This window comes from Gambusia affinis, linkage group LG15 (genome assembly GCF_019740435.1).
Source record: "Gambusia affinis linkage group LG15, SWU_Gaff_1.0, whole genome shotgun sequence".
NCBI classification, from domain to species: Eukaryota; Metazoa; Chordata; class Actinopteri; order Cyprinodontiformes; family Poeciliidae; genus Gambusia; species Gambusia affinis.
In genome coordinates, this window is record NC_057882.1 from 26,071,622 (window position 1) to 26,099,597 (window position 27,976).

The following is a 27,976-nucleotide window of genomic DNA, read 5'->3' on the forward strand; positions in this document are numbered from 1 at the left end:
CAGCATGATTTTCCACTCTAGGTGCATAGCAGGACCCAGTAAACTTAGTCCTCTTTATTGGGCACACTGAAGCCTTGTGGCCCAGCTGCTGACAATAATAGCAAATCAATGGCTTACCATTAGATGGTGGATTCAGAGAACTGGTGGTACCTTTAACCTCTTGGCTTGGGTCTCTGGCATAACGTTGATGTCCAGGGTGAACAGGTCGCGGTACAGGGTTGGAGAAACGTGCTGCTCCTCCTCGCCGTGCGTTCATGTACTGTAGAGCCAACTTTGCAGCAGTCAGACCATCCGTAGGTTCATGTTCCTTCACCCAGGTCCTTACATCAGAGGGCAGAATGCTCAGCAGTTGTTCCTGGATGATGAGCTCCCCGATGTCCTCCTTGGAATGCTGGTCCGGCCGGATCCATCGTCGGTAGAGACCTCTAAGGCGGTGGTAGGTTTCTGTAGGGGTTTCACCAGCAGGTATACTTGTTGCTCTGAACTTCTGTCTGTATGTCTCAGGTGAGATGTCAAACTTTGTTAACAAAGCAGTTTTCAAGTCCATGTAGCAGTGAGCACGATCCTCATCCATGGCAGCATAGGCCTCCAGCGCTTTCCCAGAAAGGAGTGGAATGAGACGACACGCCCATTCACTCTCTGGCCACCTCCAGGTCTTGGCAATGCGCTCAAACCGCAACAGATAGTTTTCAAGGTCTTCTCCTAATTGATAAGGGGGAATTTTTGGATCAGTGGTGTAACTTACTGACTGTGGTTGACGGCTTTGACCACCATCATCATCATCATCATCGTCATCACTTTGCTCTGCACCAACTCCTGACTGAAGGTGAGGATGTAGTACTTGCTGTGGTTGCTGCAGGGACACCCTCAGATTTCGCAGTTCCTTCAGGAGCCCTTTCTCTCGCTTTTGCTGACCTGCCATAAAGTCCTTCATCAAAGTGAGAAACTCACTGCCAGATGCACTTGATCCACTGGGGCCAGGCTTTGGTTCACCTTCCTCATCTGATCCCTCTGTCGTTGGCATGCTTTCCCATGCTTTGTCAGTCACCTGTTCTTCCATCTTTAATTGTGATCGAAGACCAGATCTTTGCTTCACCAAACGAGATCCTCTTTTCCGGCTTGACATAATCCCACTTCTGACACCATATGTGACGGGGTTCTCTTATGTTTTAGTCGGACATAATGACTAGTCCAAGTCGGAGATCATTTTTAGAGGATTTTTATTCGGATTTGGGTCAACAGTCTCACCTCCAGCGTGAGTCTAAGCACAGACTGACTGCCTGTGGCACAGAGCCCTGCTTTTAAAGCCACAGGCTCCGCCCACAGACACTCCAAACAATCAAGAACTAAACGATTACTTCCAACTCAAATAAACTCTTAAAGTATACAAAATAATAAGAATAAGAATAATAACAATAACAGAAATAAATAAATAAACTTGTAAACAAAAATACAATACACAATTTAATAGAAAACACCTGGTACTAATCAGATGACATCAGGCAGTCATCATGTGACTGCCTCCATCAAGCCACCATCTAGAAAAAAAAACCTACTTCATGACGGCTCCTCCGTCACACCGTGACCGAGGTTTTTAGATTCCTATCTTTGCTGTTTTGTCCACATCAGTCTGATTTTGCTTTCACACCTTCACAAGCAAACCGGACTAAAGTTGGATTCAGTCGGACTAATCTGAGCTGGTGCACCGATAGAGGAATGAAAGGTTGCTTCTTTACTCTTGAGTTTGAGAAGCTGCTAAGATTCTTATGAAAAGTAATGTGAAGTTATCGGAGGATAACATTGTTAGATCTAACCCTACAGTTTTGGAAAGCTAATATTTCTTTGAAAATGGAACAAGTATCATGAAACACCAAGTGATATAACAACAAACAGATGAAATAGTTGCATACTTAAGTAAATTTTCTGTTGGGAATTTGCTGTTCCTTTCCATCTTTTGTTGGATTTGGAAAATCCACTTGGCATTTTTATCTCTTCTTTGCGATTTGTAAAAATTTGGAAGACTGCAAGGAAATGGCGAAATTGAATTGCATGTCTGCAGCGCGGTTATTATGTTTGATCGATGTGGAAAAATGTTTCAAGCTGCAAATAAATCAAGTGATGGATGGAAAACGAAATGCACTTTTGAAGTAATTACCGACAGAGTTTCCATTGTTCCCCTCAGCCTCATTACGCAACAGTCTCTGTCCACCAGCAGAAAGCAGCCAGAAACGACATTTGTTGCCTCATGGCTCCTCATCGGTTCCTCAGTGACAATAAAGATGCCAAATGTATGTCTTTGTTTTGGTCTTTGCGTGGAACACAGACGTTAACTCTCTCCAGAAGATAAACAAGTTAGAAAAATCAAATCAGCTGCGGCAGATTTTTCCCCTTGATTTGTTTTGTGGAGGAAAGTGTTTCTGTTTTTACGTATTATTGTGTAAAATAAGCTCATTTTAACAACCTGCTGTCTTGTCACCGTCGGTGAGGGAGGACTAAGTGTTTTGTCTGTAAGAAGTGATTTAGGAAAGGATGAACAGGGTGTGCAGGGGAGGCTGGAAGAGGGCAGAACATAAAACTGCAGGAGCTTGTAATAGAGTTTCCTAGACATTAATTAGCTGCAGCCATTCCTGTACAAACACACAGTAATAAAACTGATATACTGACGTCCCATTCTTTTTCCTTTGCTGCTCTCCTTGTTTCACATTACTCCGTTGTTTTTTCCCTCTCGCCATCTATTTCCTAACTACCTAATATACTTTAGATTTTATGTTTTCTCATCACTTACTGCCTCCTCTGGTCTTTATTTCCTTTTCTTTCTCTCCACTGGAGAGCAAAATATGAAAGCAGCAGCATAAAGATGGATAGAGAGGAGAGAGAGAGAGAGAGATGAGGGAGGAGCCGGTCGCCCCGGGTCTTTATCACTTCTGCTTGTTTTGCTGAAGGGGAAAGAAAAGATGTATTACAGCCTCGGTTTTAAATCTAACATGCACTCAGACGCAGAAAATCCTGCAGCGGAGCAGCAACACTATCAGTGACAGGACTGTCTGCTGGAACAGGTTCTGCAGTTGAACACACACTCGCAGTCACACACACCACTTCTCCCTGGGGTTTATTATTTGTTTGTGTTGGCCTGGCCGTCAGCAGAGGCAGCCATGCTGCTTTTTACATTAAGGCCTTTCATACACTGTGACTCATCTCACTTCTTACTGCACTTAAATCATCATCACTGACTTCTCCACTGGTGGCTTTTCGACCGGAGAGCGGCTGGACGGACAGACGCTGTTATTCTGATCACTGAACGCGCCTCCAACAACCGACTGCTGAAAATGAAGTTATGAAGGAAAGAAAGTGGGTAAAAATCAGACATTTTGGGAGTATTTTCTGTAGATGAAGAGAACTTAAGTTGTTTTTATTAAAAGTAATTGCATAATAGTTATAAATAAATCTTTAAGAACATTTTGGTTCTCAAATGCTTCCAAAAAAGCATCTAGCCATTTCTTGTCAATATGCTAAAAGTTACAGAAACTTCCTGATTGTTACGCCGTTACCTAGCAACCCCAGCTGATCTCCAGCGTTTGGTCAGCGTGTTTTCCTGCTGTACAATGGCTGCTGGAAAACACAAGAGTTTAGTTGTTAACTGACCATCCAGAAACCACTGGCTGGATTCTGCTTGGTTGTGCAGGAGGCTCCACTAATGCTTGTTGTATAATTGTGCTTCTGTTTGCAGCCGTTTTCATGTGTGAGTGTAAATGTTGAGTTGGGGGCGTGGCCAGCTTATCTGGATTTAAGGTGACAGAGACCCTAAAACAGGCAGAACTGATTATCTAGGAATGATGTTATGTAAAAAATGTAATGAACATGTTTTGTTTAGGCCAATCTATCCTAACCTGCACCAGGAAGCATCATTGGTCGCCTTCGTAACACTGGAACCTCCTTGTTGTTGCTATCTTGTCTAATTTGTTTCTCCTCCTTGATCTGACATCAAACTGAAGATAAGTGGATGGCCTGAAGTTAGAAATTCAGAGGATAGTTTGAAGAGGCACAGCAAATAAAATGATAATGAGGAGCTGATAAACAGAGTCCTCAGTCCTGTTGTTGCTGCTGCTTGTGTTTAGTGTGAGTGTTGGAGATGCCGTTCTCTTCGTGGCTGATGGTGTCGCTGCTGCAGGTCCCTGTGTGAGAACAGCCTCTGCCCCAGCTCTCATAAACACCTGCTTTATTTCAGGAAACCTCCTACATGCAGGATTTACATGCATCTGAATTTACATCTGCTTTGTTTGCGCTGACCTTTAAAGGTTTTTAGGTTAATGCCAACACTTTACTGCAATGATTGTCTTTAGTACTTCCTCCTCCGTCCTTTGTCCTCTCAGTATGTCAGAGCCTGCTTCTCTTTTTGCTCCATTGGTGCAGATAACCACATATTTATTGGTATTGTCTCACAATTAACAGAAAACTGAACCACCTCTTGTTACTAATCATTGCATACTAAAACAAATATGGTTTTATTCATTGTTGTATATTTATTGATTCACTTCATTGTTTCTAATGTTTCATTGGAAACATTTTGTCATTATGGAGTCGGTAGTTTGGTCCACTTTCCTTTAGCTAACGGTTTAAACTGTCCATATTTATCATTTTCAGACATTGCCATGAATTTTGAAACTAAGGTTTCTGAATGATGAGTCAGCAACAAAACTCTTGTTTCCAGCAGCCATTGTACAGGGCATACAGCAGGAAAACCAGCTGACCAAAGGGACTGAAGCTCTGCTTTGGTTGCTAGGTAACGGGCTGGCCGCTTGAATGTGACGCTTTAAAAATAGCTAATTTTCCAGTCACCAAAAAACATGAACTTATTGCCAAAAAACTGCCAGGTTTTTTTTTAAGTTAGTTTGTTTTTAGAAGCAGGTGAGAAACACATAAAAGTGTGCAAGAAATGAACTTTTCATAAAACTTAACTTTTAAAGTGCCATCAGTGACTGGTGGTGATCTGATGTGCAAGTCTTCCCATTGGTCTGTAGTTTGTATTTATAATGTTGGGCAGGTGAAATATGGATATAAATGTTGGTAAAACTGTTCGGGTTGCTGTTTTCAGTGAGAAGCAGAATAAAATGCATCACTTCAGGCCTTATCAGGTGTAAGTTTGAGCTGTCAGGAAGCTTCAGGCTCCATACGAACCGTTGCAACTCTCACATGCAGCTCGTCTGATTGTGTTGGACTGACTGTTGCATTTGGACCCAGACGAAACGTTCTGTCTGCTTACAGTTACGCTGTACACAGTTTTTGTTGCTTTTATTTCAAATGGAAAATAAAAATTGATCCAGATGGATTTCCTCTGGAGATACGAAGCTGTTTAAGGGAAAATCTGCATCATTTCCAAGCTCCAGGTAGAAAGTCTGGACTTTGTCAGACAACAGGAATTGCAATAGTTGGTTGTTTTGATTAAAATAAATATTTTTTTATGGATAGTTTGAAGTTAAACATGTCAAAACATTTGGTTACAGACTAAGAAATCTTTGTTTTCTCCTTTCCTGCTCATTACTGAAAGTAAAAAAGTGATTTGATGTCATCACCAGAGTAAAACCGGCGCTGTAAAAACTTTTCTGCTCGTGGATTTGTGTTTTTTACGTCAGTTATCAGCATTTCCCCGTCTCTCCCTGCAGGTGTTTCGGACAGACTTCATCACGGCCATGAAGCTGCCGGACTCGGCCCAGCTCGGCCCAGACGACTTCTACGTTCTGTCCGACCCGTGGAGACAGGAGTGGGAGAAGGGGGTTCAGGTCCCAGCCAACCTGGAGGCCATCCCAGAACCCGTGGTCAGGTAGGATTTTATCGAGACCAGAGCGTTTAGAGGGCTTCAGGTTGTTGGGTTAATTACTCTGACGTGACCAAAAGCTTTAAACGGTCAAACCAAGCAAACCATGAGAGCAGCCTGTTCCCCTCCTGGCCTGTGGGGGCGCTGCAGGAAACGACACCAAAACCTCTGAAGACACTGAGAGCAACTTCCTTCTTCACCAGATGGAAACAAGATGGAGGCATCAGATTTTAGTGTTGGACGATTTCTCTTTAGTCTTTGGCTGAAGACCAGGAGACATTTCTGCTGCTAGCGCTAGGCTAGCATGTTAGCTTTGGTTGGATTTACCCAGAATGCCCTGTGCTGTAGTCCACTTCCTGCTTTTGGAGTGGTCTCTGGTCCGCTTGGTGTTCACATTCAAACCGAACCAGAATTCACTTCCACCGAACCCAGACGGAGGTGTGGAGGAGCAGAGGTCAGAGGTCAGAGGTCGGTTAGCGTTCACACCTCACCAAACCAGATTTTCTAGACAAACTGACTGGAGTTGGATGAAAACAGATGAAACAGGATTGTTGTGAATGCACCTTTAATCCCACTTCCTCTAAGGTTTATTTCTAGAACTGCAGCGAGTTTAAAACCAGCTTCCTGTGTCTGATTTACTCGGGTGGAATTACCAAACACGCAAGAAATGACACTGATCAGAATCACAACTTGTAATGTTCTGATTGGTACATGAGGGGAAGCAGGTTTGGATTCACGCACGCCGTGAATCAGGCTGATACAGATGTTAAGGTGGCTGCCAGATGTGCCAACCGCTTGGCAGAGGAAGGCAGACCTTCCAGATCTCCCAGCAGCTGCTCCACATACCCATGTGGTTTCTTTCTGGCATTCGAGGAACTAATGAAAATGCTCAGACTAGCCGGTAATGCTTGTAGCACTGAGAGGCCACACACTCAGAGTCAGAGCTCTGGGAAGACAGAATAAATAATGAATTTCCCAGAGAGTTTCATTATTTTTACCGTCTGAAGACACGAAGCAGCTTCTGTAAAACCGTTTCTACTGAGCACATTTCAGGGCACTTACAGTTTGAGTTGGTTTTTCTCTGTGGGTTAAAATGTGACAGAGTTTCTGCAGGTGCGAAAAGCAACTCTGATTATACTAAATTTTAACGTTTTTAAACAATTTTAAATGCTTGTTTTTTCCTTTGAAGAATGATTTGTGTTTTATGAATAGGTTTGTCATGGTACCAAATACTGCTGGACGATTCACTGCGATAAACCATAATATTGTTTTGAGACCATTTTCAAATAACATAATGATAATAATGACATAATAATAATGCAAGAACACATTATTATCAACAATCAATAAACATCTGATGAGCATTTAACTCTTGAACTGGAATACATTTTAAATATCCTAAATAAATAAACAGAACAACAAATACAATGAATTATTATTCCGATTAATTGATTCGCTGCTTGTTTCTACAGAGTTACCACTAAATGTTGTTAGTTACAAATAATTGTTCATGAACAAGCAGGAGTTTCTATCAAGTTTTAATTCTTTGATTTCAATAAAAAAGTTCTACTTGGAGTGAAGGAGTGACTGAACTCTTCCTCCGTTTCGGTTCCCTTTTTTATTTTAATTCTCTGGTCATCTTGACGAACCCACTTAGTTTTTCCTCCTCTGTTCATTAAATCATCTAATCTACTGAGCAAATACAAACATTTGTTTTTAAATGTGTTTCTGGACAGCAAGACTTTATTTTTAAAGTGTTGATCAATATTTCTACAGGTTGTTCTTTCCAAGTCTTGTTTTGGTGTTTATATTTATAATCTTTGTGTGAAATCGGTAGGTGGATAAATTGAAAACCAAAACAGAAATGTTTGCTGCAGATTATAAATACTTAAAATGAATTAATTTAGGGATTAGTTTGAGAAAACCTCTCTAGAGGAGAATCTGTTGTGTGAGAAATGATCAGCTAATTGCTCTTTAAATCGTTTTTATTCATGTTTTCCTCATGAATTCAGCTAAATAAAACCGGTTGGGATAAATAGTTTTTTGTGATAGGCTGCTATCAACAGTGTCTATTTTATTTAAGGTGTAATAAAATACAAGATGTTGAATAAATATCTTTTCTTCCAGGAACCATCTGTTTTTCTTAAATTGCTGCCATGTTGCTCCACCATCTGGACCAGAGGAATAAATATGAAATATGGTTTTAATATCTGACAGGTTTGGATAGAAAATAGAACCGAAGTTTGGAGAAATATTTGTACACTGTTTGTGGTTCAGTATTCTCTGATTCACCTGTTATTATGTATGTTGAATAAAACTCCAAATTATTCACAGAAAATCCACCTATCGCCTGATTATGTTTTTCATCTTTGGGTCTTTATGTCGGAGTGTTTATTTTGAAATGAAGAGCATAAAGTTTAGGTTGCTAAAGTTAAAATCCTGCCGTAACACCATTCCATAGCCTGACCATCTGGGGGTGAAAGGTTAACACTCCTACATCTGGAGTTAGGATGCAGCTCCGCTGTCCAGGAGGAGTAAATCTTTACCAGTGCAGACTGAGCTCTTGCGTAGCGTAACATGAGATCAACTGGAGGATAACTCCATGGTGAGGAATTTTTTTGACATTTCCAAAAACTTGAACTGAAACAGTTTCAATCTTAGGGTTCATTCAAATATGCCCGGTTCATTTGGTGTGAACGCTAATCGACCTCTGACCTCTGACCTCTGGTGCTCCAAACCTCCATCTGGGTTCGGTTTGACCAGAGACCGCTCCAAAAGCAGGAAGTGTTCTACATCACAGGGCATTCTGGGTAAATCCAGCCAAAGCTAACATGTTAGCCTAGCACTAGCAGCAGAAATGTCTCCTGGTCTTCAGCCAAAGACTAAAGAGAAATCCTCCAACACTAAAATCTGACGCCTCCATCTTGTTTCCATCTGGTGAAAAAGGAAGTTGCTCTCAGAGTCTTCAGAGGTTCTTGTGTGGTTTCCTTCAGTGGTTGTTGGTGCAGCGCCCCCACAGGCCAGGAGGGGAACAGGCTGGTCAAAAGCAGAGAGAAAAAGAATCACATGGTACAAATGTTTCCCTTTTGGTTTCTAATCAGACTGATTCTACTGAACTCTGAGGTGTGAAAACATCCTTAGATGCTGAAAGACACATAACTGACTGAGGTTCATGTATTCATAAGCTGTAGAAATGTCAGGCGGCTGAGCAGTTCTTTGTACATCTCATCTTGTTCTTCCTCTCCTCCACCTCTTCATCCCTCTTTCCTCATTTTAGTTGTGCTGGAGGCGCTGACACAGTTTCTATTTTTTTTGAGTAATGACATAATCTCTAAAAATTGTGGAAGAGGAAAAAAGCTCCGGGCTCCGTCTGTCTTTGACACAATCGTTCACATTTCTCCATATTTGGTTCCATGTCTTGGTTATTGGGAGGCTTTGAATGTGAAACGCTGTTTTACTTTTTCTCTGCTGCCTCTTTGCCCTTCACTGTTCCTGTTTTTTACCCTTTCCTACACTCTGCCCTTCATCTACATTTATAATCTCTCTTCTCCCCACTGGCGTCCCGCTGCTCTTCCTCGTCTCTCCTCCTCCTCTCTTGTCCGTGTTATCACCTACTCTCCACCTGCACCTTTCCTCCTCTCTGTCTTCCTCTGGATCTTGGTTTTTGTGGGGGCTGAGTGAAAATAATTAGCTGTTGCATAACACTGAACAGGACTGCGCCGGTGATTCGACAGCTTCTGTCTCCAGGGACGACTCTGAACCAGAGATGGAAATAATTACATACACGCATGAGAAGATGTGTCCTTTTTCTTAAAATTAACGGAATCTATCTTGGGGTTTTATTCTACATTTCTCCAGAGTTGCTGAATGTATTCTCGGACTTCGGTCGGAGTTGGCTTGGTTTTTGCACACGGAAAGAATGAAAAAGTGGTTAAAATACAGCAGATAACATGATGTATTTTTACTGTAGTGCATGTGTTAAACTGTGAAGTGAATGATGTTCATGAGGTGAAGCTCCCAGCAGCTGAAATCACAAGATAACCAGATGAATTTGGTGGTCGACACCAGTGATATATGTTACGATCAGCGGTCTGGGATCCGATGCAGAACTTGGTTCTGAAAGCTTGTGTGGTGTGCAAAACATTTGGGTGAAGCGTCTGGAAGCCTGAGTGCAGGGGGGTTAGCGTCACGAGAGGATGCTGAGTGTGGTCATGTTGAGCAGGACCTGCTGTGATTCTGACCACAACCTGAAACATTTTCAGAAGATTTTAACATTTCATTTCTGGGACAACTGTATGAATGCATTCATAAAAATATTAGGTTTTATTTCAGCTGTACATGTAACACAGTAGCATCAACTGATCAGAAGAGACTGTTAAACTGTGTTTGCACTGCGTATCATTTAAGTCATTGTTTATTAGTATTTGTTATCTAGAAATATATAACATAGACAAAGTAGATCAACCACTGAAGGAAACGACAAAAACCTCTGAAGACGCTGAGAGCAACTTCCTTCTCCACCAGATGGAAACAAGATGGAGGCGTCAGATTTTAGTGTTGGAGGATTTCTCTTTAGGAGCCATTTCTGCTGCTAGCGCTAGGCTAGCATGTTAGCTTTGGTTGTATTTACCCAGAATGCCCTGCACTGTAGTTCACTTCCTGCTTTGTTCTGCTTGGCGTTCACATTCACATCTGAACTGAGCCAGAGTTCACTTCAACCAAACCCAGACCGAGGTTTGGAGGACCAGAGGTCAGAGGTCAGAGGTCGATTAGCGTTCACACCAAACAAACGAACCAGACTTTGACTAGACAGACGGACTGGAGTCGGGTTAAAGTGGACTGAACAGGACTGCTGTGAATGAACCTTTAATCTCTCGTCCAGCTGTTTCATATCTTGCTGTTTAAATTTCTGTATCTAAAAAACTTTTTTACGAGTCAAAACTTGAAGAACTAAAGTTGCGTCGACTGAAACACACAAAGTGCTTCAGCAGAAAGACAGTCGATACATTTTCAGTGTGAAGTTTCCGTCTGAACTCATTTTTCATACTTGATGATCACTAGAGCATCTTGGCCATCATAACTTAATTAGTTGCTTTATTTATACTGTTGCTATTTATGGACACCAACTCCTACATGCTGCAAGAAGAGCAGCTTCAACTACCAGCCTGTTCTCAGGACAAACCCAGTGAAGCTGTCAGGTGTTTGTAAATCAGTCTTGGATGTTAACTCTGGATGGAGTTTGGATCTTCCAGTCGCAGTGATTTAGTTGGAAACAGAGAAGAAGAAATGTTTGTGTTTGTGTGAAGGTTTGGATTCAGGTGTTGGTTCAGCTGACTGCAGCGTTCAGACACAACGTAAATCCAGGAGTTGTGACTGATTAAACGGTTTCTTCTGGTTTATTTCTGCCTCTTAGTGCGACACACAGACTTTCACCGGGTTGTGGAGTTAATAAGCTGCTAATAACTCAGCGACACACAGACTAAACAGATCCTGGGGAGGTAAGATAGATAGAGCTTGAAAAATGGAAAATTGCAGGATAATGAAGGAGGAGGATTGTCTAAATGTCATGCATTGTGAAGCTTCAGCTATATTTAAAATTGAAGAAGAAAACCTTGACATTTGGAGAATCTCTGGCAGTTTTTCTCCCCCAGTGTTTTTCTTATTCCGTGACTTGAATTGGGTTTAAAGGTTTTCTGTTCACACTCATTTTAAGGATGCAGTTCATTTCCTATTAGCAGTGGAGGAGCTGGAACTGATTGCACTTTGATTTTAAGGACAGTTTAGACATTTTTAAAAGAGTTAGCAATATTAGCCTGGTTTTGTTTTGGGATCATTTCTGATTTCTACACAATATTAGCCAGTAAAGCTGTTGAGGATTCTTTGTAAATCCTTTTCTATTCTACGGCTCAATAACGTCAGTTTGTATTTCTACTGAGAATTTGTTGACAGAAAGCCAAACCATCCATCCATTTTCTAACACCTTGACCCCAGGGGGTCAGGAGGAGCTGCTGCCTCTCCGGCTACGTTTCAGGTGAGAGGCGGGGTCACCTGGACAGGTAGCCAGTCTGTCGCCGGGCAACACAGAGACAGACAGGACACACACACACACACACACACACACACACACATTCAGAGAGACCAGTTGACAGTCATGTTTTTGGACTGTGGGAGGAAACTGGAGAACCCGGAGAGAACCCACCATGCACAGGGAGAACATGCAAACTCCATGCAGAAAGACCCCGGGCCGGGAATCGAACCCAGGACCTTCTTGCTGCAAGGCAACAGCTCTACCAACTGCACCACTGTGCAGCTCGAAAACCAAACCATGTCAACTGTTTAAAAGATTAAAAGTTATTGGCATAAATACAAACTGATCTGTTTCTTCCCTGGACTCAGAAACTCTTCCTGTCTGAATCAAGGACGGTTAATAACACCTGGAACAAATATGACATTTGTTTTTTCCCCTTTCCAGTGTAACTGATGAAGAAAAATGTACAGCTAAAGATCATGACAGGAGCACTGATTGACATCCACTAATCACCAGCATAAAAAACAGAAACGGACGCCTGAAAAGTCCCTCAGGACTCTGAACCGCCTGCGCCAGCTGCTGCCTTCACCGTGAATCCTCACTGAACGCCGGCTGCATGTTCGCCGGCTGCATCCGAACGTGTGCATGTTTCAAAAGTAATGGCCTCTGCAGCATCTGGAACAGTCCCAGCGCTACCCTCTAATCTTTCCAAACAGCTAATAAAGTGTCTCAGAGTAGCTTCATCAGCGTCATCATGCAGCTAATAGTTTCCACACACACACACACACACACACACATATTCTGACGCTCTGGATTCATGTCTAACAGCAGTTGGGTGGATGAGGTTTGTTTTGTACATATGTGTGCTGTGTGTTGCTCTGGGATTTGCTGCCTGGATGGACGACCTGCAGACTGAATACTGTAACTGTGTGGAGGAGCAGATGGTTCGGATAAATACTCGGCGTTCAGCGCTTCTTTAACCGAGCCACAGCAGCGGCTGATTGGAGGTCACACTGCTGGTTTCTGGTTATTGAGTTAGCAGGTGGCTAATATGTGGGGACTGGATGAAGTCGGCTGCTTTCAAAAACATAAAATGTTTGCAGACTTTAAATTATGCAACACAGCAGCAGAACTTTTTCCATTTATTTACCTTCAGGGAAAAGTTATGTGGCGTAAAGTAAATAAATCCTGACATCCTGCTGATTACAAGGAGAGCTGCTGGAGTTCAACCGTTCCATTGAATAATAGTTTTAATGTTTGCAAATTCAAATGCAAAAAAGTTACAAAGATATGAACCATTTACTTGTTGCTAAGCTAATATATGAGATAATCTCCTGAGTTTGTGAATATTTGGTCTGAATATCAGTTCATCTTTCCCTTGAACTGACGGCTCCAGACTTGGATGAACCTCTGACTTTCTGACGGATTCTGTTCCTATAAAAACCAGATTTGGCTGCAGCAGCTCGTCTCCATGTTGCAGTGAGGGTCAGTGGGTGTCTCTCCCACCACAAGCCGGTTCGGTTACCGACCAAATCTACTCCTTAAGTACAGCCTGAGGAGCCAAACTGGGTCTGAAATAATGACACGTTTCAGCGATAAATCGGTTCTGATCTGTTTTATTAGGAAAAGGGTTTAATGAAGCGACTGCAGGACAAAAGGGAGTCGAGTTCCCAGGGTCCATCTGGGTTCATCTGGGTTCATCTGGGTTCATCTGGGTCCATCTGGGTCCATCTGGGTTCATCTGCATGCAGCCGTGTCCAAACGTTATGACAAAAAACCCAACCTAACACTTCCTATCAAATCCTGATATCCAAACCTTGAAGGGATTTTTACGATGGTATATTGGGATCATTGCAGAAAGAAAATAAATTCTCCAATTTTAATCCTGATTACAAATTAAACGTCTCAAAATTTGTTTCGTTTTTGATTTGCTGATTTAATTGAGAGGAAGATGATTGAAGAATGATTTGTGTTGTTGGAGTTTCGGCTCAGACCCCCTGCTGGCCGCTGAAGAGTTGCTTTGTTGAGTCGATGCTCCGCGAGCGGCTGGGTGTTAAAGTTTATTTTATCATTTCCCCAGCGTGTGGCCGAGTCATGACTGTGCAAAAGTTTTAAGGAACCACAAACTTATCTATTGTTTTTCTTTCTATGGAGTCAGACTCGCTCTCGTTCTTAAATCGGGAATTGTTTCGGGTTTCTGAAGAGTCTCAGAAGTTTTCTTTAGACTTTGAATTCCTCTTTCCAGTCATTTATTGTTAACCCACAAGAACAGCAAGTTGAGCAAGAGAGGGTTTCTAAAATTAGCTGACAAAGAAGGACACAGTGATGCTGTGGAAGAGACACCGGTCCATTTCCTGGGATCAGAAGCTTTTATGACGTCCAGGTCAGCGATGCGTAGCCTAGCAAAGACCGTTCCTCTGAAATGGAGACAAAGAAATGTTTGTCATGACCACTTCCAAACTCTGGCTGCTTTATCCACACATCGCTGCAGTGGGCATGTTTTCCAGGGAATTAGTATTTTCACAGCAGATTCCAAAGTGATTTGAATCAGATCAAAATTAAAAGTATCACAGCTCACAAACTACGTGGCTGAAAAATCTGCCATCACTGTTGTAGTTTGGTTTTTCAAGCAGTGAATTTTTTAACTTCTGTTGAAGTTTGTTAGCGTGCAAGCTAAGACACGAAAGCCTAAAAAAGAGACGTTCCATTGAATAGCTTAGTACTACAATATCTAGACTACACCCATAGGGGGCGATAATGTGGAAATTATTGGCATCAAAATGCTAAAGACCAAAGCATAGCTGGGACGATGCTAGGCTAACAGTCATCTGAAAACATTTTTCTTTACCGTTTGTCTTCAGCCTTTGCTTTGAGTTGGAAAAACTCTTCATGTAGAGTAAAATGTCAACATTAGGTGTAAAAGTGGATCATCCTTTTGGTTTTTCACTGATGCGATAACTTCTGCGCTCCAACAAACAGTCTGGTGTTTAACTACAAATGAGTGAAAAACATTTTAAGTCGTGAGAAAAGCTTTCAGGATCTGCAGGAAGTCGTTGTCCGAACTGCTCTGGATGTTAAACTGATAGTTTTTCTTCCTTTTTAGAAAACATTTGCATGGATTCCAACCAAAAGCACAATGCCAATGATAACTTGAAGAGCATCAAAATGCAAAGGCATGGCTAAAGCAGCGCTAGGCTAACAGTTTCCCCATGACGATTCTCATGTTTACTCGTTTCTGCTTATGTTTAAAGTTTAATGGAAACTAAATCAGAAAGTCCTAAAGGCGATTCCTCCCGGCCTTTTTTCTTGCAGGAAAGAACATTTTCTGGTTAACAAGATGCTCAAATGGGTTTTGCAGAGTGTCTTTGTGAGGCGAGATTTCGAGAGGCATTAACGACTCAAACCTTCTGCATGACTCCACAGATTGAAAATCAGCTGCTGTGTCTTGCATGCATCCAGTCCAGAGGCTTTAGGTTTGACTTTTCTGTTCTGGAGAACGACCCGACTACTTTGGCTGACCTCTGCAGAGTGACGAAGCCAACTGGATGACTGGTTTTCTTGGTACAGGCTGACTGGTTCTGGTGAATGAGTCAATCCCAGCTCAACTGGCTCTCCACTCACAGCCTCACTGGCTCCAGTTTTACATTTTCACATTTCACTTACTGAGGGTAAGTGTGTGTTTTGGAGCTGTTAAAAAGACTGAAATATGGCAGCTTGTTCCTCCTCCAGAGATGTGGAGATTCAGACGGTTGGTTTTAACGTGTTTAACTTTTATTTGACCAGCGAACTGCAGTCTGGGATCTCAGACAAAGAAAATAATTTAAACTCTTGACCAAAGATGATGAATTCATCAGAGTAGTTGAATAATTTATTTCTTTAATTCAGGGCTGGCCATATGTTTTGCACTAAGGGCCCAACCTGGATTCAGGGGCCAACATTTCCTTTTTGCCCCCAATAAAAAGTCCAAAATATTATAAATTTTTTCTTTTTTAGTAATGTTCTACGTTTGCCTGAACGTTTAGAGTCACTTAACATTTTGGATTTATTATTTTCTGTTTTTTAAAGTCTTTAAATTGTTTTTAGTTCATTTCCAGTAACAAAAACATGAATTTTCTTTTACAAACTTTGCTGTTTTTAGACGCGCGCTGAAGTCGCTAGACGTTTTCATGAGATAAGAAAAGAAAAACTTGCTGTGTTGAACTTTACATTTTCAGTTTAAGAAGGTAAAAACTTTCCATGATAAAAACTAAATTCCAGAAAGGCCATGTTCTTTAGTTGCATTCAGGGGCCCAAGGACCAGGAATGGCCCCTGGCCCACAGTTTTGCTGTATTGCATTGAAGGAGGTGAAAGTGTGAGCAGCCTGTTTCTGCAGTGGCCTGTTTTTGGACTGGATTAAACCCCAGATTGAGTCGGAGTTTCAGAGTTTCTAGGTTTCTGTTTCTGTGAAGCGTTCGTTGTTTTCTGGCCGTTTTCTTATGAAACCTGCAGCTTCACCCAGCAGCAGCAGTTCCTCTGATCCGGCTGATCAAAGCGGTTTGGCTTGTGCTCCTTTGGTTCAGCAGCATCTGGACCAATCACCGTCTGCCTGCTGCCTCAGTAGAAACAAGCGAGATGGAAAGAAAAGACTCCAGAAATGAAGAATCTTTCTCCTTCCCGGTTTAATCAAACCAGCATCTACTGTATCAACAACTTTCCTCAGTTTTGTTGCTGTTTTCCTCAGAGGTTTTTTCTGCAGAAGCAGTGTGTGTTATTTTTCTGTCACTCCACATGTCAGTGTGTATCCGTCCAGCTGCATCCTCCGGCTGGTTGTTAGGGGAAAACTGTCGACTTTAACAGCCGCATTAGGGAGCCGTGCGCTCTGGCCGGCCACTTGGACCCAACTGCCTCCAGGAGAGGAAACAGTCCTAACGGCGGCTCGTCTCTCACAGGACTGCAAGGCTGAACGAAAATATCTGATTGATTACGACGGACTGAAGAGGTGGAAGGAGAAGAGATGTATTTGAACTCAGTTTGATTAAACCACTAGCAGTTGTTTTTATTTAAACCAGTTAAACCTGGGAAATATTCAAACAGCTGATGTGACAAAAAAAAATCACTTCATGCAAGAATCGTGATTTTTATTTACTGCGATTCAGAATCAAAGTAAAATGTCCTAAACTCGACCTGAAAAGGGACGTATTATGACATTCAACATGTTTTCTTCCTGATTCTTAGCAATAAATGAATGTTTTATAGCTTATAGGAATCGACCCGTTACCTAGCAACCCCAGCTGATCTCCAGCGTTTGTCCAGCTGGTTTCCCTGCTGTATGTGCTGTACAATGGCTGCTGGAAAAGACTAGAGTTTTAATTCTCACTATCCAGAAACCACTTGCTGCATTCTGGTTGATTGTGCAGGAGGCTCCACTGATGCTTTTCAAAGATGTACGGTTGTATAATTGCTCATCTGTTTGCAGAGATTTTCAGCTGTGAGTGTAAATGTTGGGGGCAAAAACCTTTACTTTACAAAGCAGTCTGGAGTAGATACAGCAGAAAACCTTCAAATAGTCAAAAATTGATTTTTTAATTGAATAGTGAGATAGAAAAAGATTCCCAGCTCCTCCTTCAGTCAGCAGACTGAGTAAAGCTGCAGAGTTTTAAACCTCTTCAAGCAGCACAACAAAGTCAGACTAAAACCAGAGCAAGATGCATTCAGGGTCAGAGCAGCTGCAAGCGCCTCTAATACTTTACAGTCAAACACAATAACCTCCAACAGTAATAAAACAAAGCTGGATCAGTGAGTTTATTCCTCCTCAAACACTGAATTATCTCTCCACAGCAAATCAACGCTCCATCTGAAGGCTTGGGAAGCTTTTTGTTCTCTGGATGGTCGTGGCCTGAAGGTTAAAGCATGTAGGGAGTAAGTGGAGCTCAGAAAGAGAGCAACGATTTACCGGGAACCATCCTGTAGTTACAGGATGGTTACAGGATGGTTCCTGTAACTACCTCCAGGCTGCTGCACCTCCAGGCTGCTGCACCTCCAGGCTGCTGCACCTCCAGGCTGCTGCACCTCCAGGCTGCTGCACCTCCAGGCTGCAGCACCTCCAGGCTGCAGCACCTCCAGGCTGCAGCACCTCCAGGCTGCAGCACCTCCAGGCTGCAGCACCTCCAGGCTGCAGCACCTCCAGGCTGCTGCAGCAAAATGACTGAAAAATCCAAAAGAAACCATCTGCAAACTCTCACAGCTAAAATAAAAGTTTCCCCTCCCAGCGAATAAATAATCTGTGTGGATGCATATTATTGAAGCAAACCATGAAATAAGTTAAATGTCAGTTTCTGCTGTTCTTCAGTTCTGATAATAGTGGTGTTATAAAAAACAATCTTACAAACTAGTTAATGAGATGCACCAAAGAACTGATTGTTTACCAGAATAAAATGTTTTTGTTGGAGTTTTCCAAGCAGGTGGTGAAGATGCCATGTTGGATCAGAGTTGGTTGTTTCTAGAAACAGGAGTTTTAAAAATACAGTCAAACAGCTAAAAGCTGTTTGAAAAGAAACCATTTTAAAACATGTCTGCATTTTATTCAGGCTGCTAAAGAGCGAGAGAGAGTAAGACTTCAGAGGACAGTTGATCAGTTTGATTCATTTCCTCTTTCAGTCTATTGAAAATCAGTGAAGTTAAACCTGTAAAGAACATGAAGATGTTGAATATCCAAAATAAAACACAACAAAAACCACAAATAAAATCATTTATAAAACTAAAGATTATTTGTCTCTCTAAGCAAAATGAATCATCTGAATGGAAATTATGGAGCTTGTTTTAATTTTTCATGCCATTAACAGAATTAATCGAGATTCAGAAGAAAGATAACAAACAGTTTAATTCTGTTTTATGTCGTTTTTAAATTTGTTTTAGTTTTTGAGATGGAGAAACTTTTTCTGTTTTAAGTTATAAAACTCGACTATTAATGTTAAAAAATCTCCAACATTCAGCAAAATTCACCTACAAATAACCAAGATGGAGGAATGCATATTTACGTCTGGTGTTCATGGATCGTTTTGGTTTTTATTATTTATTGTTCTCATCTCTCTGAAGACTCCAGAATTTGCATCAATGATGCAACTTTAGCTGAACTCAGCCACTTCCTTCTGCTTCGGACTCATTCGTCCTCATAGTGTTGGTGCGTCATTAGGCAGAGCTCATCTGAGATCTGAAGAAGGTGCAAAATAAAAGCAGGCGGGAGAAAATTATTGAGAGGATAAAGGAGGAAACATGTTGATGCTGCTGCTACTGAGGGAATAAGTAAACAAACGGGCGGATGAAGCGGATGAGTGGAGCAGCACAACAATTTTAGATCTTCTGGGAACGACGGAGAAAATAGATGGATGGAAATCAGAGCTTTTGCTTTAGCAGCGGCGCACTCCTTCATTTCCCTGTCTGCTGTTTTCTGCTGTTTGAGGGTTTAATCGAAGCTTTCAGGCAAAGAAATGAAGCAGGTGGGAATAAATCTCACAAGACTTGATGCAGGAAGCCCAGCTGAGGCGAAACACAACTCATCGAAACGACCTGGCAGCATTCTGCATCATGGATCAGAGAGAGTAGGAATCCATTATTCTGATGATCAATCGATTAATCAGGAAATTAATGGGCAGATTTTTCATTTAAAACCACTCAAGGCTTTTTATACAATATCAGAAATACATAAAAAGATGCAAATAGACGATTTTATTCATTTTATTGAGTCTGTAAACTCCAGGTTAGTCAATAAGAAAATTTATATTGCAAATAATAATATTCAATAATAATAATATTCAAAATTCAATAATTAAATTCATTTTTAATGTATCTTTGATAATCAGTAGCAAAGGTTTGTTTTAAATGCAAAAAGACTTTATTTTTACAGTGTCAGCAAGTTGCTGCTCTTTGGTCTTTTACTGAATCACAAATCAATCAGCTACTAAACTAGTTGACGATTATTTAATAATTGATTATAATAATAATTTCAGACCTTACAGAGTTGTATATTTTCTCAGAAACCAGTGCAGCAGTTTAGAAACGATCGTTGAGTTTGTGCAGATCTTAGAGGCAATGAAGAAACGGAGCAAAGTTTGATCCAGTGAAGGATTGTGTGGAAAGTTGCTTTGAGACAGCAGAGTGATCAGTAGATCAATAGAGTGATCAGTAGATCAATAGAGTGATCAGTAGATCAATAGAGTGATCAGTAGATCAATAGAGTGATCAGTAGATCAATAGAGTGATCAATAGATCAATAGAGTGATCAGCAGATCAATAGAGTGATCAGTAGATCAATAGAGTGATCAGTAGATCAATAGAGTGATCAATAGATCAATAGAGTGATCAGCAGATCAATAGAGTGATCAATAGATCAATAGAGTGATCAATAGATCAATAGAGTGATCAATAGATCAATAGAGTGATCAATAGATCATGTTTTTAGCGGCGCTGACGTCTGGAGGCTGATGGTGGCGGTTTGAAGTGCTGGTGGGTTTTACTGGAAGTGTGTCAGACAGGAAAGGAATGCAGGAAAAGGGTGGGAGAGTGTGTGTGTGTGTGTGTGTGTGTGTGTGTGTGTGTGTGTGTTTGGGGTGTGTGTGTGTGTGTGTTTGGGGGGTGTGTTTGTGTGTGTGTGTTTGGTGTTTGGGGTGTGTGTTTGTGTGTGTGTGTGTGTGTTTGGTGTTTGGGGTGTGTGTGTGTGTGTTTGTGTGTGTGTGTGTGTGTGTGTGTGTGCGTGTGTGGGTGTGTGTGTTTGTGGGTCATTGTGTCAGTGTTTGTGTGGTCTTGTATTTGTGTGTTGTGTTTGGTGAAGGTTTCTTTGTGTGTGTGTGTGTGTGTGTGTTTCTAGATAGAGACGCATCCAGAGGAAATAGGAAACATCTGTCTGGATCCTCAAAGAGTCTCAAAAGTTTCTCTGAAATGGAAACTTGTGCAGTTCATAGAAAACTTTTTCAGAGAAACATTTAAAAATGTCCATAAAGTTCTGTGTAAACATTGTGAACCATCATGCAGGTTAAACTCTTTGTGTCACACGAGGTAAATTCAGCCATAAATCCTCATTAACACTTTGTTTGTTCATGGTAATTAGACTAATTAAAAAGCCAATGAACTGCTGATGGTGAAAATGCAACACTTTGCAACTCCGAAATATCAGAAATATGGATTTACATAATAATAATAATAATAATAATAATAATAATAATAATAATAATAATAATAATAATAATAATAATAATAATAATAACAGAAAGAGAATAAAGAAAGAAAACCTGTAGCGCTGGCAAAAAGACAAACTACCGACAATGTTACTGGAGGATCTGCAGAGACAGAAAGCGGAAAGATTAACTCTGGACTCAAGATGACTGAGGAACCCACTGAGGAACCCACTGAGGAACCCACTGAGGAACCCACTGAGGAACCGACTGAGGAACCCACTGAGGAACCGACTGAGGAACCGACTGAGGAACCGACTGAGGAACCGACTGAGGAACCCACTGAGGAACCCACTGAGGAACCCACTGAGGAACCCACTGAGGAACCGACTGAGGAACCGACTGAGGAACCCACTGAGGAACCCACTGAGGAACCGACTAGCAGAAACTAATTAAAACTAACTTAATGAGACAAACAAAGAGCCACAGCAAGAAAAACTCATAACTAAGTTTTAATCTGGCTGATATTTTGAAATATGTGGAGAGGAAGAAAAAACTTCAACATGTTTTTATTCAAGTAAAAGTAAAAAGTATTTGGTAAAAAGTTACTGAAGAACTGATCAAATTATCAATCATTTAATTTTTAAAAATTACATCATCAGACGGACAAAAGAGGAAATTTGGGTATTTTAACAAACCAAATGACAATAATTCATATAAGTAACAAAATAAAGCAAAATAAAAAGTTTCCAAATCATTTTGTTTCAATAAAAACTTCTGAAGTTTAACAGAAGCTGCAGGTTTGAATCTGTTTCTGTTTCTGGTTAAAACATGTTTGAGTTTCATTCAGTGGGAAAAAAATCCAGAGATTTTATTGAAGAGCAGAAATTCTTGTTCATTTAGTTGATTTGTTTGGTTTTCTATCAGTTTAGTTTAACGTGTTTTCCATCATTTACAGGGTTTCTGCTTGAAATCCTTGAAAATCCTTGATTTTTAATCAGGTGTTTCCAAGGTTTGGAAAGTGTTTGAAACAAAAGGTGACCATTATATGCAGAAATATTATTTTTTAATCTAGCATTTCTTGCTAAAGTGACTGACTCTTAAGAATGCCACATCAGAGGAAAGTTGAGTGGAAGGAAAAAGTGCAGCTTTAACAGGAATGTGAAGCAAACAAACTTCCACACTTTGCTGTTTTCCAACATTTCTTCATTAAATTCATTGAACTTCAACCCAGAAATAAACAGAAATAAATATTTGAAACGTGAATCTGTAGAATGATTCAGCAATTTTTAAAATCAATGTTTGGTTTCATTGAGTTTCTGAAGCTTCAGGCTTAAAAGGAGCATAAAGTTGAATTTACCAGGTGAATAAAAGTTTCGGGTGAAATGAGTCTATAAAAAAACGTGACTTTCACATAACGTCTCTTTTTTAAGAGCACTGAACACCTGTGGTATTGATGTACGAAACATATCCTACATAAATTCTTCACAGTTTTTGAATCGTCGTGGTTCGATCAGCTGCTCTGCGTCTCCAGACTCGGAGTTCCTCACTGCGTCCGCCTGCAGCAGCGCCGAGATAAAATCCAGTCTGTAACTTTCCTCTGCTCCACTTTGACAACCATCCAGTTCAGGACAGTTTAGCAGCTAATTGGTTTTATTCTACTCCTTTGTCTGCAAACGTACCAACAGTTCAGCTTTTTCACTTTATAATGACAACAAACCCACTTCTCTAGTTTTTATATGATCCACTAAAACACTTGACTGTAAAAAATTACCAGTTTCTGGAGCAAATATTGTTTCTTTTTCAGGAGAAAAACTGCATCGTCATTTTTCTCCTGACTTTATTCTCAAAGTTGAACAGTGCTCTTCTTTCACCTCCTGATTACGAGCGACATGTTGAAGCTGTGAAACCACTGACAGGCTTTATTCTGCATTTATCCACATTTTTCTTCGTTTTTTTCTGCACAATAATCTTTGAATGACAAAAAAAGTTGAAAGTCTTTGAAATGTGTCTGTGATCTGAGATGAAAGCCGTTTTAGATCCGATTAAGTTTGATTAAACCGTCCTTTGAAACACATTCAGTCCCTGTGTTTGTAGATAGCAGCCTGGAGCACAAACTGGAAAATATTCACATGCAAATGAACAGAGATGATTGAGACCATCAGAGCAGCGGCGTCGTTTCACCTCAGAGCTCCAACAGGCCACGTTCAGATTCAGCTCTAAGGACGTGTTGGTGAACCTTTAAGTATGTTTGTTTTTTCAAGCAGATCATGAGGAGATATTAGAATTACATTAAAACATAGACGGGTGCAACTTCTGACTTAAAGAGGATAGAAAAATGCTACAGCTGCTTGTTATGAAGTTAATACACGGAAAATGACTTTTTATGACCAAAAAGTCATTTTTATGTTTGTTTTTCAGCTGTATGTTTGTAATTTTATATCCACTTCCAGCTCACTGATATTACACATTCTTATTGCATTGCATTGGTGTGGAGTGCTTTACACTTTTTATTGTTGCATTTAACAAATGACGGTGAATTCCTGTCGTTAGCATCATCTGACTGAATATATTATGACGGATTGGTGCGTCTCTTAAACCACCTGAAGTTTGTTTCTCTTCATATGTTTTGTTTTTCTTAACTCTGATGGTTATTTTTGTTTTATTGGAAGACTGGTGGGGCGGTAAAGTCTCCCACTGACACTTTCAGGGATCTGTGATGCAAAAGTCACATTTTGTGTGTTTTTATACTTCAGTTTGGGTCTTAACTGCTTCTAGAAACACTTAGCTGTTTTTTGGTGTCTGGAAAAAGAGTTGTTTCAAAACACCATGACTGTAGAGTTACAATCAAAAGGCACTGCACCGTTGCCTAGGAACCCCAGCAGAGTTCCGCCCGTTACTTAGCAACACAAAATGAGTTCCAGCCCGTTTGGTCAGCCGGTTTTCCCTCTCTACAATGGCTGCTGGTTGGTTGAGCAGGAGGCTCCACTAATGCTTTTCAAAGATGTTCGGTTGTATAGTTGCACTTCTGTTTGCAGTCACTTTGTTGTGAGTGTAAACGTTGAGTTGGGGGCGTGGCCAGCAGCAGCTTATTGGCATTTAAAGTGACAGAGACCCTAAAACAGCTCAGACTGAAATCTGATTATCTGAGAATGATTCTGTGTAAAAATATCTAATAGGCATGTTTTGTATAGACCACTGACTGATCCTAACCTGTCAAAGGAAGTTTAATAGAAGACTAACCCATCAGTTAGTCTTTAGGACTATTTTCACTTTATAAGTCTTTATTATTAACTGAAGGGTTTTTGGTAAAGAGGGTGAAACCCTGAATTACCTCTGATATTCTGGTTTGATCTGTATCATGGTTTCAGTTGTTTTGTATAAAAATGTTTCCTAAATATTAAAATGTTTGAGCATGAAGGTGGATGTAGGAATTACAACATGGCCGTTGTGTTGATGGCCTGTGATTAGAGATTAGTGGCAGCCAGGCAGAACACATCAGTGGAACGTTACAGACTTTAGGACGTCTGGGTCAAACGGTTCAGAGCAACAGACTGAATGGAAAAGAGTTGAAAAAGCTTGTAAGGTAAGAAGGATGCTGAGGTTGGAGCCACAGGGCAGCAGGCCGAGAGGAAGACCAAAACGAAGATTTATGGCTGTGGTGAAAAGACGTAAAGTTTGCTGGCGAGAGGGAAGAGGATGCAGGACTAAAAGGAGACAGATGATTCACTGCAGCACAAAAAACCAGAGGAGGGAAGTTCCTGAAAAACTGTTGCTGCTCTGGTTTCCTCTGTTCACAGGGTCAGAGCACATCGTACGGCAAGCAGTTAGCGCTAAAAATCAGCTGCAGCTTTGGGATCTTAACAACATGAGAGTTTTCAAAGACTGAAACGATTCATCAGATTTACACATAATTGAAATAATACTCAACTAATTTAATTACTGATTAATTAACTGAGTTATACAGACTCCAAAACAGGCAACTTGCTGATGGAACAACATAATCAGAGCAGGAATTAAGGCGAAACTGTGCTAAAAAAAATACATTTCTCAAGATAAAAAAAATTATCAATAAAATAGTTTTTGCTTCATCTGCTTCAAATTCTGTAAAATAAAATAGATAAAAAATAAAAATCTCCTTCAGCACATTTTGCTTCAATTATCAGTTTTTCTAAAAAGAGAATTAGGCAGTAAAACGTTTATTTTTCATTTTAATGCTTTTCTGACGTTACATTAAAAATGTTCCAGTGATTAAAAGACAAATCAGCAAAAATGGGCCAATTTCTTATCCGATTAATCGATCAATAATTGATAGTTGCTGAATCTGGTAGACTCCAGGTGTGAGCTGTAGTTTCCTGTAGTTTGTTGTAGTTTGTTGTAGTTTCCTGTAGTTTCCTGTAGTTTGTTGTAGTTTCCTGTAGTTTGTTGTAGTTTCCTGTAGTTTGTTGTAGTTTCCTGTAGTTTCCTGTAGTTTGTTGTAGTTTCCTGTAGTTTGTTGTAGTTTCCTGTAGTTTGTTGTAGTTTGTTGTAGTTTATATGTTTCTGGTCTTCAGGTATAGAAACGGTTTTCTGTCTCTTAAGTTCTCAGTTTCTGTCGTCATCTTTACCTCACAGCAGCTGAAAGGACAAAAGCAAACTTATGAACACATGAACGTTCAGTAAAGGTCATGACCTCATCCACAACCAGGCAGAGGTAAAATTACAGCCTTCAGTCTCTTTCGTCAGGATTTAACTTTGTTCTTGTTTCCTTTTCTGCCACTTTTATCTTTTTAAAGCTGCTGTTTAGGAGACGCCCACACAGAAAACATTTGTACCAACACGCTGTCTGCCGTTTGCTTCATGCATGTAATGAGAACCTGAGCCCTCACCAACTCTAAAGACACAAACACCTCTCTGCAAATGCATTTTGTTTTCAGAGAAACTTGCATAAGCGATGACACCATCTCATATTCATAAACAGCGATGAACACACTGGGAGAGCTGCTGTCATGTTTTTCCACCAGACCTTTTATTCGCTCTGCAGTCTGTTTTTCTGCAGTAATTTATGGACACAAACGAGGCGACAGATTTTTAAAACCCCAGTTTCCGATTCAGCTAAAGGGCAGCTTTAAATTCAGCGTGTGATTCGGCAGTGATCATGTTTTTTTTAATTAGCCTCACATTGATTTTAAAGTCTGTACTATGATTTCTGCTAAACGTGTATTTTTCCCATCTTCAGCTGTAAGCGGTCTGTATTTAAAATAAACAGAGTTCTGCTGTGCACAATTACAATTTAAAGCCTCATTTGCAAATCTAAACATTTAAAATGGTTTCAGAAATAAATCCAAAATGCATAAATAAGCTTTCCAATTTTCCAGTTTAGGGCTGAGTTTTTAAGGAATGAGGAACCTACAGTTTAAATTTACAGATTATTAATTATGAGCTTTTCATGAGATGATTTTTCCAAGTAGAATGTTGTCAAATAACAATTTGATAAAGCTTAAATAAGTTTATATACTTTACTTTTCTCAGTTAAAAAATAAGAAAAATAGACATGTGTAATATATATTTCTTATAAATACTATTTAAATAGTTTAATTCAGATGTGAGGTTATCAGATTGAGCTGGTTTTACTTGATTGGTATAAAAAATCAATCAAGTTGTATTAATAATTATATTAATGTTATATTAATAATGATAAGCCATTATTAATATAAGATCTGTTTAACTGGATCAACTTTCTGATTGTGTTTTTTCTTGATGTGTGTGATATGTAAATCCTATTAAATTATATATTTTTATTATTCTGAAACTATTTATTGGAAAATGTTTTCCTACTCTATACCAGATATGATTAGTTTTATTAATATTTTTATTACTGTGATATTTAATGTTTGCAAATGATAAAAATATTTTCTCAGCAGAACTTAAAACAAAACAAATTGTTTAAATCAGCTGAATAAAAATACATAAATTCACTGAGATATCGGGATATTAAATTTAGTTGGTTTTATTTGACCTGATCAGTTTAGATAATCAGACAATAATCTGAATAAAGCCAGTAGCTGTGTGAGCAGCTTTAAAGCCGGCTCTGTCCAGTTCTCTGTTGGTCCACCAATGATTTCTGTTCTGGTTGTAACTTACGTTTTATTATATGCAGATATTTATATTTATCATTGGAACAAAGAGCCGACTGCAGCATGTAAACAGTGTCAAAGCGCTAATATTTAAGCTAGCTTAGAAAACGTTATGATGAAGGCTACATGCTACATGCTACATGCTAGCTCAGCAGATGCTGTTTGAAGGCATCAAAAAAAGCTTTTCCTGTTCAAGCTAAACAGACAGCAGGTTTTCTCAGAACATATGAAGAATAAAAGACAAAACCTTTCTTTGTTTTGTGTTAGAATCCGTTGGATTTGTGTTTTAAAGCTAGCGAGCCGAATGAAGCAGATTGTGTTGACGGACGGTTCTTCCCCCTCAGTTTATCTGTTCCACTGGTTGTCTGTGTGTGCAGACTGTTTCTGTCAGCTTCTGTTTACTTGTCTCTGTTTGTGTGTGTGTTAGCGAAGCTACGCCCTGTTCCACACACACACACACACACACACACACGCCCACCCACACCCACACACACACACACACGCCCAGCCAGAGCCTCTAGTGTACACAGAGTGTTGTGTAACCATTTATATAAAGCGGTATTAGTGTTTGTCCTAACCAGGACAGGGCAACACTTGGGTGGCAGGACGACTCTGAATGCTCACCTCAAAGATGAACACATCATTCCTCACTCTGCAGTTTGATGGGTGTTTTCTCCTCTGGGATGGTTTTTGCCACGTGTGGTGGAGTTTAAAGTTTAAAGTTTAAAGTGAAGACTCTTCTTGTAGTTGAAGGTCCTTTACAAAACTTTTAAAGTAAAATTCAGCCCTAGTTTGACACTTTCCTTCCTAAGATAATGGAAAATTCATTTTCACTGTGCAAATGAAACGGTTTTTTTCCCTGGAAGCAGAAGA

At 40.3% G+C, this 27,976-nt stretch overlaps 1 protein-coding gene across 3 annotated transcripts in view; it reads left to right on the plus strand.

Moving 5' to 3' along the window:
* Window positions 1-27,976, plus strand: part of jade2 (jade family PHD finger 2) — a 150,537-nt gene that overhangs the window by 50,644 nt on the left and 71,917 nt on the right. For all 3 annotated transcript variants that reach the window (XM_044140396.1, XM_044140398.1, XM_044140397.1), the window contains exon 4: window positions 5,661-5,818. In XM_044140396.1, coding sequence (XP_043996331.1) covers window positions 5,661-5,818 — 158 coding nt within the window. The remainder of the gene's footprint in view (window positions 1-5,660; window positions 5,819-27,976) is intronic.